Source organism: Salvelinus alpinus, chromosome 25 (genome assembly GCF_045679555.1).
Source record: "Salvelinus alpinus chromosome 25, SLU_Salpinus.1, whole genome shotgun sequence".
Taxonomy (NCBI): Eukaryota; Metazoa; Chordata; class Actinopteri; order Salmoniformes; family Salmonidae; genus Salvelinus; species Salvelinus alpinus.
The window spans coordinates 33,089,166-33,105,731 of NC_092110.1; the positions used below are offsets into that span (position 1 = coordinate 33,089,166).

The 16,566-nt window shown below is 41.5% G+C and overlaps 1 protein-coding gene across 2 annotated transcripts in view; it reads left to right on the top strand.

Annotated features, from left to right (window-relative positions):
* LOC139553821 (unconventional myosin-VI-like) overlaps window positions 1-16,566 on the top strand; it is a 115,780-nt gene that overhangs the window by 25,265 nt on the left and 73,949 nt on the right. For both annotated transcript variants that reach the window (XM_071366537.1, XM_071366538.1), the window contains exons 3-10: window positions 7,483-7,552; window positions 8,465-8,538; window positions 8,864-8,993; window positions 9,161-9,266; window positions 14,219-14,274; window positions 14,364-14,461; window positions 14,608-14,772; window positions 16,326-16,406. In XM_071366537.1, the coding sequence (XP_071222638.1) occupies window positions 7,483-7,552; window positions 8,465-8,538; window positions 8,864-8,993; window positions 9,161-9,266; window positions 14,219-14,274; window positions 14,364-14,461; window positions 14,608-14,772; window positions 16,326-16,406 (780 nt within the window). The remainder of the gene's footprint in view (window positions 1-7,482; window positions 7,553-8,464; window positions 8,539-8,863; window positions 8,994-9,160; window positions 9,267-14,218; window positions 14,275-14,363; window positions 14,462-14,607; window positions 14,773-16,325; window positions 16,407-16,566) is intronic.

Sequence of the window (16,566 nt, forward strand, 5' to 3'; positions counted from 1 at the left end):
AAGCAGTTGTCTAGCTGCACTCCCAATAGTTTGGTTTCTGTCACTTCTTCAATTTGTACTCCTCCCATACTTAATTGTATCCCAGGCTGTTTTGGCCTTTTCCTAGTGGAACAGACCAACATAACTTTGGTTTTCTTGGTTTGTTTTGGAAAACACACTCCCTAATATTCTCCAAATCTCCTTGTAAAGCCTGTTGAACCGATTTGTCTTGCTGCATAAATTGTAGTATCATCTGCAAATATAGTAGCTTGAGTTTTTCAGCTAAGGCATAGGGAAGGTCGTTGGTATATATTAAATAGAGAAGTGGCCCAAGGCAGCTGCCCTGCGGTATTCCACAGTTTAACACATGAGGGGAAGAAAATGAACCATTGATATAGGTGGACTGTTTCCTGTCAGTTAGATATGACTGTACCCAATTCAATGCTACCTCCTTAAAACCATAATGCATAAATTTTGTCAAAATTATTTCATGATCCACTAAATCAAATGCTGCACTGAAATCTAAAAATAGTACACCCACAAACTTGCCATTATCCATAGCATTGAGCCACTGGTCAGTCATGTCAACCAATGCAGTGGTAGTGGAATGGTTTTTGCAATAAGCATGCTGATTGGCTGTAATCAGATCATTCTTTTCCATGTACTCCCATATTTGTCTACTCACAATACCTTCCAATATCTTACTGAGTGTAGGGAGTAGACTAATTGGTCGACTATTGGCAGGAGTAATGTGTTCTTTGCAATCTTTCGGAATAGGACACAGTTTCGCATGCTTCCATACATTTGCAAACATCCCCATTCCAGTGACCAATTAAATATTTATCTCAGTGGAACTGCAATCTGGGGAGCAGCACAGCGAAGCAAAAAATTGTCCATAAGACCATAACCTGTAGATTTACCATCAGGTAATGACTTCAATAGGTTTAACACCTCCTCCACTGACACCGTTTGCAGACTTAAAGAGCAGATCTTGTTGATCATAATATGATCATCAATCCATTGGACAATAGCTTGTTTGGAAGAATGTATGTTTACATTGTTGCTCAGTAAATTAATTTTCTTTGTAAAAAAAATCTGCAAAATGATTGGCAATATCAACTGGTTTTGTTATTATTCTCCCGTCAACCTCCACACTAGATGGGCATGATGAGATAGATGTACCAAGTAAGCCCTTAACTGTGTTCCATACCTTTTTAGAATCATTATTACAATCAATAAAAGTTTGTTGTAAAATAACTTTTTTCCTTTCGATTCAATTTAACTGCATAATTACGTAATGTTCTATAATTCTGTTCATCAATTTCTAATTTTGACTTGGCTGCTAAGACGTTTGCCATATTTCTTTGAGAAAAAGCCTCACCCAGTTCATCTTCAATCCATGGAGATGGACGAGCACCAACTGTACTCTTTCTTATAGGGGCATGATGGTCCATTACCTCAGTGAGCAAATCAATAAAACATTCTGTAGCATGATTTAAATCATCCTCTAGATAAATCAGCTCCCAGGGTACAGCAGCCAAATCATTTAGAAATAGCTCATGATTAAATGTTTTAAAATGTATCTTAACCACAATCCTAGGGGGTTTCTTTGGAACCTTGGTGTTCATGGTTATGGTCACAATATTATGGTCTGTCCAGCCCACTGGCATTGATCTGGCTTTTAAGCATTGCAATGGTATATTACAGAAAATCAGATCAATGCATGTGTCTGAACGATGACCCAACTTAATTGATGATCTAGTAGTATCATTAATCATTTGTTTCAAACCACAGTTCTTGGCATATCTCATCAATTTTGTTCTATTCAAATTATTGTAATCCTTCCAATTTATATTAAAATCACCCAAGATAATTACATCTCTGTTACTATCTGTGGCCTGCTCAAACACAGTGCATAAGTAATCCAGATAGGACACCTTAGAGCTAGGAGGTCTATACACACATCCTACCAATATGGGTGCCTGGTGAAGCAGATGTACTTGAGCCCATAGTGCCTCTATTTGACATATATTGTCATCCCTCTTAAAGGGTATATGATTCTGAATGTACAGTGCTACACCCCCACCATTCCTATTCCTGTCCCTTCTCAGTAGACTATATCCATGAATGTTAATTTGCCCATCATTTACAGATGCATCTAAATGTGTTTCGGTCAAAGCCAAAATATGAATATTATTTATGTTGACTAAGTTAAAACCTCATGTATTTTGTTAGGAAGGCTACATACATTAACCTGAGCCATATGCAACCCTTTCCTTATCAAGTGTAGATCAATAGAGCATGTATTCGTTATAGTTGAAGTTGTCATGATACACTACAACACACAAACTCACATTTGAACATTCAATTAAAATAGCCAGGGAGTTACTCCAGAGTCCCGATACAATTGCCCGTTGATATAAAGTTTATCCATCACAATGGAAACGCATTGATTCAGGCAACGCTTTTCTTTCATGATGGGATATAGTTTTTTTCTCCTTTCATTGATCTCGGTGGGGAAGTGATCATTCATTCCAAAATCAGTGTTTCTGAGTTCTCTGCCCATGTTCTTCGTCATTTCCTTTTGCTTAAATTTGTCAAAACATGCAATAATAGCCCGTGGCCTATATCCAGAGGCCTTACCTATTCTATGGACTGTGGAGAAAGTGACATTACGCACAACATCAGTGGCCAGTTTTAGTTTAGTTGACAAAGTTTCGGACTGTGTCTTCACAGCCTCTGCTGTTGTCATTCTCCGTTATCCCTGGAAATATTAGATATTAACATTTGACGAGAACCAAGAGGCATGGAGAGGCAGCCTTTTAGTTATTATACCCCCAGCCTCAGGAATAGCCTGCCTGAGGGGAGCCAAAACTGTGGACATATTAAAAATATCTTAAAATACCTTTTAATCATTCAGTTTGGTTTATTCTTTTGTTTTTTTATTCTCATGTTTGTCTAGTAAATAGTTTTTGTTTTAATAGTTTTTTTAAATTAGTTTTGTTCTGTGAAGCTTATTGCGCTGCATTCCAAGTCTTAAATGTGCAATCAAACAAGCGAAATTCCGGTACAGGGACAAGGTGGAGTCGCAATTCAATGGCTCAGACACGAGATGTATGTGGCAGGGTCCACAGGAAGTCACGGACTACAAAAACAGCCACGTCACGGACACCGACTTCACGCTTCCAGACAAACTAAACACCTTCTTTGCCCGCTTTGAGGATAATACAGTGCCACCATCGCAGCTCGCTAACAAAGACTGCGGGCCCCCCGCTCTCCTTCTCAGTGGCTGACGTGAGTTAAACATTTAAACTTGTTAACCCTCGCCAGGCTGCTGGCCCAGACGGCATCCTCAGCTGCGTCCTCAGAGCATGCGCAGACCAGCTGGCTGGTGTGTTTACGGAAATATTTAATTGCTCCCTATCCCAGTCTGTTGTCCTCACATGCTTCAAGATGGCTACCATTGTTCCTGTACCCAAGAAGGCAAAGATAACTGAACTAAATGACTACCGCCACATAGCACTCACTTCTGTCATCATGAAGTGTTTTGAGAGGCTTGTCAAGGATCCTATCACCGCCACCTTACCGGTCACCCTAGACCCACTTCAGTTTGCGTACCGCCCCAATCGCCATCACACTGCACACTGCCCTATCCCATCTGGACAAAAATAATACCTCTGTAAGAATGCTGATCATTGACTACAGCTCAGCATTCAACACCATAGTACCCTCCAAGCTCATCATCAAGCTGGAGGCCCTGGGTCTCAACCCCGCCCTGTGCAACTGGGTCCTGTACTTTCTGATGGTCTGCCCCCAGGTGATGAAGGTAGGGAACAACATCTCCATTTCGCTGACCCTCAACACTGGGGCCCCACAAAGGTGTGTGCTCAGCCCTCTGCTGTACTCCCTGTTCACCCACGACTGCGTGGCCATGCACCACTCTAACTCAATCATCAAGAACGAGACGGCCTACAGGGAGGAGGTGAGGGGACTCGTGGTGTCAGGAAAACATCCTCACTCAACGTCAACAAAACAAAGGAGATAATCGTGGACTTTAATAGCAATGACTAACTCAGAGAGGCTGCTGCCTACATTGAGACCCAATCATTGGCAACTTTAATAAATGGATAACTAGTCACTTTATACAATGCACTCTAAATAACGCCACTTTAATAATGTTTACATATCCTACATAACTCATATCACATGTATATACTGTATTTTATACTGTCTACTGCACCTTTCCTATGCCGCTCGGCCATCGCTCATCCATATATTTATATGTACATATTCTCATTCACCCCTTTAGATTTGTGTGTATTAGGTAGTTGTTGGGGAATTGTTAGATTGCTTGCTAGATATTACTGCGCTGTCGGAACTAGAAGCACAAGCATTTCGCTACACTCGCATTAACATCTGCTAACCATGTGTATGTGACCAATAACATTTGATTTAAATAAAGCTTGATTTGTTCTATTTTAAAGGTAAAATATACCACATTCAATCAGCAATAATGTAATGAATTCAGGGCTCATGAAATTATACCCAGGCTAAATATAAGCCTTCCACAACCATAAGACACACTAATAGTTACATTTTATTCAAATGGTTTAACCTGCTTTTTTTGCAATCCGTTTTTTTAAGTCGGTCTATGAAAATGCCCTTTTTGCTACAAATCTAACCAGAACCATCCATAATGCACATTCCCTAATAATGACTAACTTCTTGTAGCAGGCATTATAGAAAATTACATCTCTCAAGCACAAGGCCATGTGCTAGTGAGTAGCCAGCTAATCTTTATATTTTAAGTTTAGCCAACTTGGGTCCATTTGCTAGCTAACAAGGAAGAACAGTTGAATTGTTATGAACACACCCTTCTGTCTGTCTCCAACTGTTTGAACAGCACGCTAGCCTGTCCGCTGTGTTCAGATGTTGAAATTCAGTGGCCCATCTTATTTCTCAGAATGAGAACAAGTTGCACATTCCTTATATAATTGTGTTTTATGCTTATTGCACATTTATAAAAGACTAGACAGCTAGTATATGTCTTTAGCTAAAATGCTGCTAGCACTATGTAGTACCGCAATGCGGTGTGCGACAAACTGAGTATTCATTTTCTAGAATCATTGTTCATTGATACTCCTGTTTTAATAGTGTCTGCTCTGTGCGCACTTTGAGGAGTTGAGACATAAAACGGGTATCTAACTTTTTGAACTTCTCCTCTATTACAGTGAGACAATATTTTAATGTGTTTTGGTGTCCATATGACCGATTTCCCCCCCCCCCCCTTCCCCGTTGGACAAACCTAAAATGCAAATAGTGTGTTGAAACTGCTCGTCAGAGAGGAAGAAGTGATCTCTCATCTTTGTTGTTTTGCTTGGTGTGGAGGGGGGAGGGGCTTTGTGTGTGTAAATGGGCAGGAGGAGTGAAAGAGACGAGACCAAAAAGCCATGAGAACTAATGGACATAAATGCTCATAAAATAAAACTGGATTCTTGTGATACAGGCATTTTGAAATATCACTCTAAATCACAAATTATATCGCCCAGCCCTAACCTGAATTACAGAGATGTATAAACCTATAATGTATAAAACGTAAGCAATATGAGAGCATGTTAAACAGCCCTGCGTTGTACCAGTGTCACTAACATAGGCAATCAATAAGTCATGTGAGCAGCAGCAGCAGGTGTGGTGATTGTGTTACTGGGAGGGAAAGATCATTAAAGGAAAAGGAGCCACCTGTTGCACTACACCTTAGGTCACTCCCCAGTGCATTGCTTTCACTGAATGAGCCTGATATTCACAACAACAAAAGCCTGTGTGTGTATAGCAAGCTAACAGCAGAGTAGTTAGTTAGCTAACTCTTAGTGCCCTCCCTGGTTACACTCTATCCTTAACCTGTTCCAGTCTAAGCCCTGTCTGAGGAAAGGGGTTCTACTAAGCTATATGGAATTGTTTTAAGGTCATACCAAGACCCCTTAAAATGTGTGTGTATGTGTGTGTAATCTATTTAATAAGTGTTGATTTGGCCTTACTGCTATTAGCCCATACAAACGCATTGAATAACAGATTCACTACATGGAACAACAGATGAAAAAAATCTGAAGGAAGTTTGTTCTGAACTGTATGGCCTGTATCTGAGAGATATCAGGAATGTATTAATTTTATACATGTTAAATACATTTTTGTCACTAAACAGTCTCCATAATATATATATACTTCCATAAAAAATGTTCAGCTGGTACTAGGGGACCTTCAGACGAGTCTTGTGAGGCCTGTGGGCGTCCTAGAGCAAAATAACTGATATGTTCGTGAGAGTCTCACCTTTCCACAGAGGAATTAGTGTGTAGCCCAAACTGTTTGGAGGCTACAGACAGAAGTTGGCAGATCGGCTGTAACGACTTCAGATGAGTCCCAAGATGCTTGTGGGGGTCGTAGAGCAAATCGTGTTCGTGAGAGTCTCACCTTTCCATAAAGGGGTCATAATAGGCCAAACCGTTTGAACGCTACAGACAATTTTGTGAGAATACCGCTTTTCGGGATGTCTCATGGTCTGACAAACACCGCTCTGTCTCTGTCACCTTCCACCACAGATATCTCCAGTTTAACTGACAGATTTGTAAGGAATGTTTTTTTTTCTTTTTTTTCCTGGTAATTAGATGTTCGTTGGGGGCTCGGACATCGACTCTCAGTATTAAAGATATATTAACCATAAACCGTTATGAGCTGGCATAAACAGGCCCTGGAGCAGTCATTAAGGGATACAGGGGCTCATTGAGTGTATTTCACTGAGCTCATTAAAGCCACAGCTCTGCCCAGCATAATTCTCTGTCAGAGCTGTATCCTGGCTATGTCTTGTTAGCGGGAAGTTGTGTACCCATTTTTGTTTGGGCTGGCAGCTAGGTGCTATGGCTCAAAAAGCTCATTATTTTCACGTACATGCTGTTTGTGCCAGTGGGACACACACACACACACACACACACTTGTAGCACTCATAAAATGTACTGGGCAGGAGGGTGTGTTCAGGCCTGTCACACGGTGTTGTAAATAATGTTCTGTTCCCACAGTAACAGTACAGAGCCATATCTAAACTCATAGCACTAGCCAGACACACACACACACACACACACACAGCTCATATCCTGTTTCCCTCCCACCAAATTATTTATCAGCCTGCCATGTCCCTCCCCTTGTTTCTCTCACAAGCAGCTTGTTCCTTTCAATGTTTTGCCATTACCTCAGACTGTATAGTAGCCTACTGGGAGAATATCAGAGACTTAGTTGATGAACTTGACAACAAACACTCAAACGTTGATTTTTGTTAGTATGTTAATGCATTGCTAATGACCAGGTTGAAGTAGAACATTTTCAGTAGGCCCTTATGAGACATGAATAAATGACAACAAACACTCACATTCATAGACAAGACAATTGGTGGAAGACTTCTCATGAGAATGTTTAGATGTTAATGTTAGTATAACAGAAGTGCTTTTGATGTTGCAGACCTTTCTGGCTCCTATGAACCAAGTGTTCCCTGCTGAGGAAGACGTCAACAAACATATGGAGGATAACTGTAAGTTCATACTCGCAACTTACACGGAACCCAAACCGGCTGCACGTGTGCTCCATCGTGCATACATTTATTTTGTCCCCCCAAACCAAACGCGATCACGACACGCAGGTTAAAATATCAAAACAAATTACATTAATCTGGGGACAGCTTTCACTTTCTAGCTAATTTGTCATATTTAGCTAGTTTGCTGTTGCTAGCTCATTTGTCCTGGGATATAAACTTTGAGATGTTATTTTACCTGAAATGCACAAGATCCTCTACGCCGACAATTAATCCACACAAAACGGTCAACCGAATAGTTTCTAGTCATCTCTCCTCCTCCTGGGCTTTTTCTTCTCTTGACTTTATATTGCGATTGGCAACTTTCAGAAATTAGGTGCATTATCGCCACTGACCCCATTCGTCTTTGTCACCCACATGGGTATAACCAATGAGGACATGGCACGTGGGTACCTGCTTCTATAAACCAATGAGAAGATGGGAGAGGCAGGACTTGCAGCGCGATCTTCGTCACAAATAGAAGTGACTTCTGTTTTAGCTCTTGGCAACGCAGACACTCGTTGGCGCGCGTGAGCAGTGTGGGTGCAATAATTGAATTAAATAGGTTTCTAAATTTATTTTGTAGTCAGCCTGTTAGCCTAGTGGTTAAGGCCATTGGGTCGGTAACTCAAAGGTTGCTGGTTCAAATCCCTGAGCTGACTAGGTGAAAAATCGGCCAATGTGCCGTTGATCAAGGTACTTAACCGTAATTGCTCCTGTAAGTCGCTCTGGATAAGAGCGTCAGTTAAAATGTAAACAACTTTCCTTTATCCTCAAGTTGATATGGACTTAATGTTTGTGTATGTAACTTAATGCGCAGACGTTTTTAAAGGATGCTTCCTCACGAGCGACTTTTGTTTTTCTTTCTTTCAGGTTCTCTTATGTACCTGAATGAAGGCACGCTCTTAAACAACGTCCGAGTGCGGTATAGTAAAGACAAGATCTATGTAAGACATTCCAAATCAATGGTACATTAATCCTAGGCCTTGAAGATAGACCAGTCTCTTCCTGTGAGAGTCATCTGGTGGTCATAGGCCTAGTTTCTCATCAAGTTGTGAAAATGTTGGTGGTTCTCAACTAGAGGAACTAGGACCCCTGGGATACTTGGCCTATCCACAAGGGGTACTTGAGAAGACTCAGGAGACCATAGATTGGTAAAATTCACGAGGGGGTACTCCCGGCAGAGCAACATGTACTTGGTGGTACAGTAACTGAAAAAGGTGAAGAACCACTGCTCTATCTAATGTGATGATTTTTTTTGTAACAACACAGACATACGTGGCCAACATCTTGATTGCGGTGAACCCTTACTATGACATCCCCAAACTGTACGTTCCAGAGACCATCAAGTCTTATCGTGGCCGGTCCCTGGGCACTCTACCACCTCACGTCTACGCAATCGGTGAGAGCACATATCTCTTATTACAAAAATGGCTGCTATACTGCCTGGTTTCTGGACATAAATATAGTCTATTTAAAGCAATGGCTATATTTGAGTTACATTTCAATTAAGGCTAGGTGTTTTCAAAGCATCATATCCGTTACATGATTGATGATGTGGTTTTTCAGCGGACAAGGCCTACCGGGACATGAGAGTCCTGAAGATGAGCCAGTCTATCATAGTGTCTGGAGAATCTGGGGCCGGGAAGACAGAAAACACAAAGTTTGTCCTCAGGTTTGGGCTAAAGGACCACTATGATTGTGTTAGTTATTACAGACAACCATACTAATCTTAAAGGTAGACTCAACAAGATGACATTGCATGCACAAAGTAAACACTGGGGCAATTTCCACAACAACTTAGAGCGCTTAAGCTCGAGGCTAAACTTCGCCGATGTTTTGGTCCTGTATAGGGCTGTGACGGTAATGAAACTTTGTCAGCCGGTAACTGTCATGCAAATGACTGCCGGGCTCACGGTAATTGACAGCTAATTAACATAAACACGTTAAGCATCTCCAGGCCTCCACTCATACAAGCAGCAGACGCCTTTCTCCAGGCCTCCACTCATACAAGCAGCAGACGCCTTTCTCCAGGCCTCCACTCATACAAGCAGCAGACGCCTTTCTCCAGGCCTCCACTCATACAAGCAGCAGACGCCTTTCTCCAGGCCTCCACTCATACAAGCAGCAGACGCCTTTCTCCAGGCCTCCACTCATACAAGCAGCAGACGCCTTTCTCCAGGCCTCCACTCATACAAGCAGCAGACGCCTTTCTCCAGGCCTCCACTCATACAAGCAGCAGACGCCTTTCTCCAGGCCTCCACTCATACAAGCAGCAGACGCCTTTCTCCAGGCCTCCACTCATACAAGCAGCAGACGCCTTTCTCCAGGCCTCCACTCATACAAGCAGCAGACGCCTTTCTCCAGGCCTCCACTCATACAAGCAGCAGACGCCCGCCTTTGGAACATCTACATTTTAAAAATAGACTAATAAATCAATTTTACACACACTTTCACAATAAATCCATTAACTTGTTCATTAGCTGACAATATATGCTTATAAATCCATTAACTTGTTCATTAGCTGACAATATATGCTTAAATCTATTATCTAGTTCATTTAGCAGACAAGGTATGCTTATAAATCCTGTGGCATTTATTTTATATTATGATTTTGTAGTAAGAAGAATATAATTGATCTCAGCTGAATGAAATAGAATGGATATTTTTCCTATTCCCGAGCGAGTGAAGTGGCTATTTGAAATAGGTCCTTTATGCCACGTTAGTTGTGAATTATACAAACCTTGGGCTGCATGAATCAACTATATATTTATGATTTGAAAAAGTTGCAAAAAAGCCTGTGCTTTGTTCCTGGCCTCAGGCTTAATACGCTGTTCTCTCAAGTGATCATATTCTCACCCATCAAACTATTCTCAATTTAATCTTATTAGTAAAGACATGACATTTTATTTAGAATGTCCCGTTATCAAATGGGCAGGAACAGTGGCAGGGGGAAAAATACATGTCGTCCATATGCACTTGAATAGTGAATGGAGGCTGTCTTCCCGGTTCCTTTTTCAATCATGCCGTGTATACTACTCTGGTTTTACAGTGGAGTAATGTGCTTAATATTAGCAGCTAAGAAATGCATATAGTAGCAGTAGAAAGCTGGGACCATCCTCTTTTTAGTGGCAACCATCAAAATTCTACTTTGACAAGGGATTTCATATAGAAATGTCTGGGCTTATAAGAACCCTTATTTCACTCTACGCATCAACCACTGTTTGAGCAGCAGCCAGCCTCTCACTGTGCAACAGGTGATATTCTACCCAAACGCTGCATGCCATGGGCTCTCCAACCCTGTTCCTGAAGCTACCCAGTGCTTAATTTGGGAAACCAAGTGAAATCTATTTGAGAACATCGATAGTAACATGTTTTCACAACAAAACAAATTTCATTAAACTGTTGACAGTCCCTCACTGCACGCTGGAGAAAGGAATGAAGGAGAGAGAGGAGGAGATGGAAACGCACGGTGGTGAGACATTCTGTAGCTAAATGTAATGTCAGCCTATTAATTATGGAAATTCCTTATTACTAGACTATCCAAATTCAAATACAAATTCACTGTAATTGTAGGCTAACTAGCCTACTCTGTAAGCCGCCCTGCACAATCAATGTACCAACAGCATCGCATAGGCCTACGTTCTCCCAGACTAATGGATAGAAAGTTTGGAGCTTAGCATACGGTAACCAGTCCATCCAGTATGCATAATATTACAGTCCATACTCAAAGGCGATTACTTGAGTTTGTTTTGTGCTACAAAACATTCGGAAAGTATTCAGACCCCTTGCCTTTTTCCACATTTTGTTACGTTACAGCCTTATTCTAAAATGTATTGAATTATATTTTTTCCCTCATCAATCTACACACAATACCTCATAATGACAAAGAAAAAACGTTTTTTAGGAATGTTTGCAAATCTATTACAAATAAAAAACAGAAGACCCTTTGCTATGAGACTCAAAATTAAGTTAAAGTGCATCATGTTTCCATTGATCATCCTTGAGATGTTTCGACAACTTGATTGGATTCCACCTGTGGTAAATTCAGTTGATTGGAGATGATTTGGAAAGGGGCACACCTGTCTATATAAAGTCCCACAGTTGACAGTACATGTCAGAGCAAAAACAAAGCAATGAGGTCGAAGGAATTGTCCGTGGAGCTCTGAGACAGGATTGTGTCGAGGCACAGATCTGGGGAAGGGTACCAAAGCATTTCTGCAGCATTGAAGATCCCCAAGAACCCAGTGGCCTCCATCATCCTAGAGCTGGCCACCCGGCCAAACTGAGCAATCGGGGGAGAAGTGCCTTGGACAGGGAGGTGACCAAGGACACGATGGTCACTGTCAGAGCTCCAGAGTTCCTCTATGGACCATCTCTGCAGCAGTCCACCAATCAGGCCTTTATGGTAGAGTGGCCAGACGGAAGCCACTCCTCAATAAAAGGCACATGACAGTCCGGTTGGAGTTTGCCAAAAGGCATGAGAAACAAGATTATGTGGTCTGATGAAACCAAGATTGAACTATTTGGCCTTAATGCCAAGCGTCACGTCTGGAGGACACCTGGCACCATCACTACGGTGAAGCATGGTGGTGGCAGCATCATGCTGTGGGGATATTATTCAGTGGCAGGGACTGGGAGGCTAGTCAGGATCGAGGGGAAAAATGAACAGAGCAAAGTACAGAGATGTCCTTGATGAAAACCTGCTCCAGAGCTCTCAGGACCTCCGACTAGGGAGAAGGTTCACCTTCCAACAGGACAATGACCCTAAGCACACAGCCAATACAAGACAGGAGTGGCTTCGGGACAAGTCTCTGAATGTCCTTGAGTGGCCCAGCCGGTGCTCGGACTTGAACCCGATCAAACATCTCTGGAGAGACCTGAAAATAGCCGTGCAGCGACGCTCTCCATCCAACCTGACAGAGCTTGAGAGGATCTGCAGAGAAGAATGGGAGATAAAACCCAAATACAGGTGTGCCAAGAAGACTCCACGTTGTAATTGCTGCCAAAGGTGTACTGAGTAAAGGGTCTAAATACTTTTTTATTTTTAATACATTTGCAAAAGTTTCAAAAAATCTGTTTTTGCTTTGTCATTTGTGTGTAGATTGATGGGGGGGAGACTATATAAATTTTTGGAATAGGGCTGCAATGTAACAAAATTTGGTAAAAGTCAAGGGGTCTGAATACTTGTCGAATGCCCTGTATAGGCCCTGTATAGGCTAGACCAAATGTACTAAAGACATCTTAAATATGTTTTTCTACATTGCGCAATATGCGGTAGTCTATTAGGCTATGTATTGTATAAAGGCACAATCATTATTTTAATTCTGGTTTTTCTTTCGGGCTTGGGCTATAGGCGTATGCATAAGCTCTAATATGGGTCTGGGTGTTCTACATGCGGCAACTTAAATGTTTAGAATTAATAATCACCTTAGAGAAAGCTGTCCATTTTGTTGTTTGGAATTGAAATAAGATCCACAACAACCATTTTTTCCACTGTTCTAATTCTGAGTAAAACACTCAACGGACATTATGAAAGCTTAACTAAGTTTAATTCTTCCCAGAGGGTCAATACAGCTGCATTCAGACAAAAACATTTTCACACAAGCACTGATATTTAACCGTTCCTCATAGGCTGAGTCCCCTCCTACCCATCTGTACAAACATTGTTCTTTACTGCTAGGCAGGACACTAGTGATACGGGCCATAAACTTTTATTTATTCCCAAAAGGTGACCTGACCTCAAACCCCCCCTTCATCACTAATCCATGGCTCTCTCCCCTTATCAATGCCTGACCTGACCTCAACCCCCCTCCACCACTAATCCAAGGCTCTCTCCCCTTATCAATGCCTGCCACATGTAATCGCTTCCCTGCACTCAACACATTCCAAGCTTAATTGCACCCACTATATACCTTCCTCCTATAACCCTTAACTTCTAGTGTAAACCCTTCTAGTGTAGCACTCCATCAGTGACATGAATAAGTATATTTCATATTCTCCGAACCCAAAACCACTCAGTTTCAACCTGTTGTTGCACTTCTTTCTTCAAGTTGATTGATCACAGTGAGGTCAAACAATGTAGCCTAACAGTGAATTTCAAAAGATTAATACTGTTTTGATGATAATTGTTTGATGTGATTTTCCATTATATTTGCATTGATGTCAGAGTGATTAGAGACAATGGGGCACTGAGTACCGACCTGACGGTTGTTAGCGAGTTGGGTAATACCAACGTATCAGAGCCATTCATGTAGCCTACAGCGCACATAGGAGTAGATTACCGGGACTCAACGGTCAGGTGGAATTTGACTGCGGTCATGAATCGTGACATCCGGTGTGGGGGCAATATGGTCGCCGTAACAGCCCTAGTCCTGTAGCTACCACTTTGAAACAGCACGAAGAGCACATACACATAATACATTGTGTAACTGTGTGGGTGAAGCGTTACATGTCTTTGCCATGTCATCTACTTGATTCTACCTTTAACCAAACTTAGCATGTTGTGTATAATGACATTGGTTGTCAATGAGTAAGCCATGGTTTCTGTAGTATACCTCATGTCCAAACATTAACTTCATATACTGTAGGATTGTTGTTAGTCTTCATCTGACATTCATCCCATAGATATTTAACAACGTCATACGGCACCGGGCAAGATATTGATGAGAGGATTGTTGAAGGTAGGATTTAACATATAACTTCCTAATCATACTTACTCTTCTAAAGTTGAAGAGATCCCAAATACTTATTTTGTGCTTGTGAATTTCAGCAAACCCCCTGCTTGAGGCCTTTGGAAACGCCAAGACAGTCCGGAATAACAACAGCAGTCGTTTTGGGAAATTTGTGGAAATCCACTTCAATGAAAAGGTTAGCCATCATTTTCTGTGGAATTCTTTTTTCGTCATAAGGAATTGCAGCGTGTTGGCCAATTTCATTGTTGCTTCATCGGCCCACATTTTGTGTGTGTATGCATCCGGCGTGTGTGTGTGTGTGTGTGTGTGTGTCTGTAACAGAATAATGTGGTAGGTGGCTTCGTGTCCCACTACCTGCTGGAAAAGTCAAGGATCTGCATGCAGAGTAAAGAGGAGAGGAACTACCACATCTTCTACAGGCTGTGTGCCGGAGCCTCTGAAGACATCAGACAGAAGCTGCACCTTGACTCCCCTGACAGCTTCAGGGTCAGTCTCTCACACACACACACACACACACACACACACACACACACACACACACACACACACACACACACACACACACACACACACACACAGAGCACGACCAGTGTATCACTGAAGAGTGTAACCAGAGAGCGTCAAGTCTTTGCATACCAAGTTGAGAGAATGGATGGATGAGTCCTTTTGAAAGAAAGCTGCAAATAGCCCTGTTCCCCATGCCTCACTGGGTTCTTTGAGAGAGGGAGGTCATCTGTTCCTCTCCCTGCCTAATGGTCGTCTGTTCTTCTCCCTGCCTAATGAAGCAGCACAGATCCCGCTGCCAAATTCTTCCACCGTGAAGCAAATTGTGTCGATGGAAAAACTTAATTGAATCGTCAGTCGTGTCATTGGTGGAAATCTTCCAGTGTCTTTTCTTTTTTAGTTGGACATTTTCCACTAAAAAGCATGAGTTGGCACACACCCAGAGACAATTATTTAGTGTAGAGGTGCTGACTAATGGCGAATAAATTGTATGCTATAAAAATAACTAGTTGCTATATATATATACACTCTATATTACAAGCTCCCAGTAATTTATTGGGTAAACCACCAAAGTTTCGGCATCACTGTGTCTTCATTTTTCCTCTTGACATAATCTTGCTGCCAAATAATGTAAAAGTAGTCCTAGACAACAGGCTTTCCACCATGTTCTCAACTGACCCAAATACAGGCCTATGTCTGGTCAGTAGTGTTACGCTATTCTCTACATGACCACTAGATGTCATGTGTGCTGTATCTAATGAACTAAAGTCTGTTACTTGTGTTTGAAGGTGGAGAGAGTGCAGCTACTTAGTATTTGTTAGGCATTTCTCTGTTCCAGCTGTGCCCCCAGTGTAACTAAGCGTATTTTTGTGAATATGGGATTTGTGATATAATAGAACTGTGATTGGTGTTCTAGAACTAACACACTAAAGGTGTTAGGGGATTACCTAAATTATTTGGTTAATTTCACCTGCGCTCTAAACAACGCTATAACAATGCTTCAACAACTATAGTTGTGGTTTTGGGTATTTTTCACAGTATGATTATATCAAGTCTCCACGGAGACAGTCACATCAACAGAGGCAATTAATTCCAATGCAATTAAAACCAAGCCAACCGTGAGGCCACGTTTACATAATAGATAGTTCATTGAACATGACAAAAAGCAATGCCACTGTTCTTGAATTTATTGTTACTCTACCAAATGTATTAATTGCTAAATTAAACAAATCATTTATTAGCATCAATACTGGAGTTGAGAGAGCAGAGATACTGGCTGAGGATAGGTATACACGACCAACCTGCTATAAAAAAGCACTTATCCCTAATGCTACCTCATTCACTTTGCACATAAACCACTTTAGGTCTCTTGTTCCAAGTTGTCGTCAGTCTCATTCAAGTTATATATTCTGCCGACGTCTATATCTCTCAATTTTATAAACATATCCAACATAGTTTAGCTTATACGGTGTGTCTACACTTAGGTTATTTCTTGAATGCTAATTGTTTGTGTGTGTTCTCCTTTGTCTTTGTAGTATTTGAATCGAGGATGCACACGATACTTTGCCAGCAAGGACACAGACAAACAGATCATGCAGAATCGCAAGAGTCCTGAGGTACTGTACCTTTCAGCCTATTCTGTTTCACCTCTCTGACCAGTCAGGGCCTTCACAGCTGGTACTGCTTGATAGTGCCACAAATGGCTTTGAATTGAATGTGAATATGAACTTTAAGGACTGAGTAGTCATTTATTTAGTCGTATAAATATATAGACTT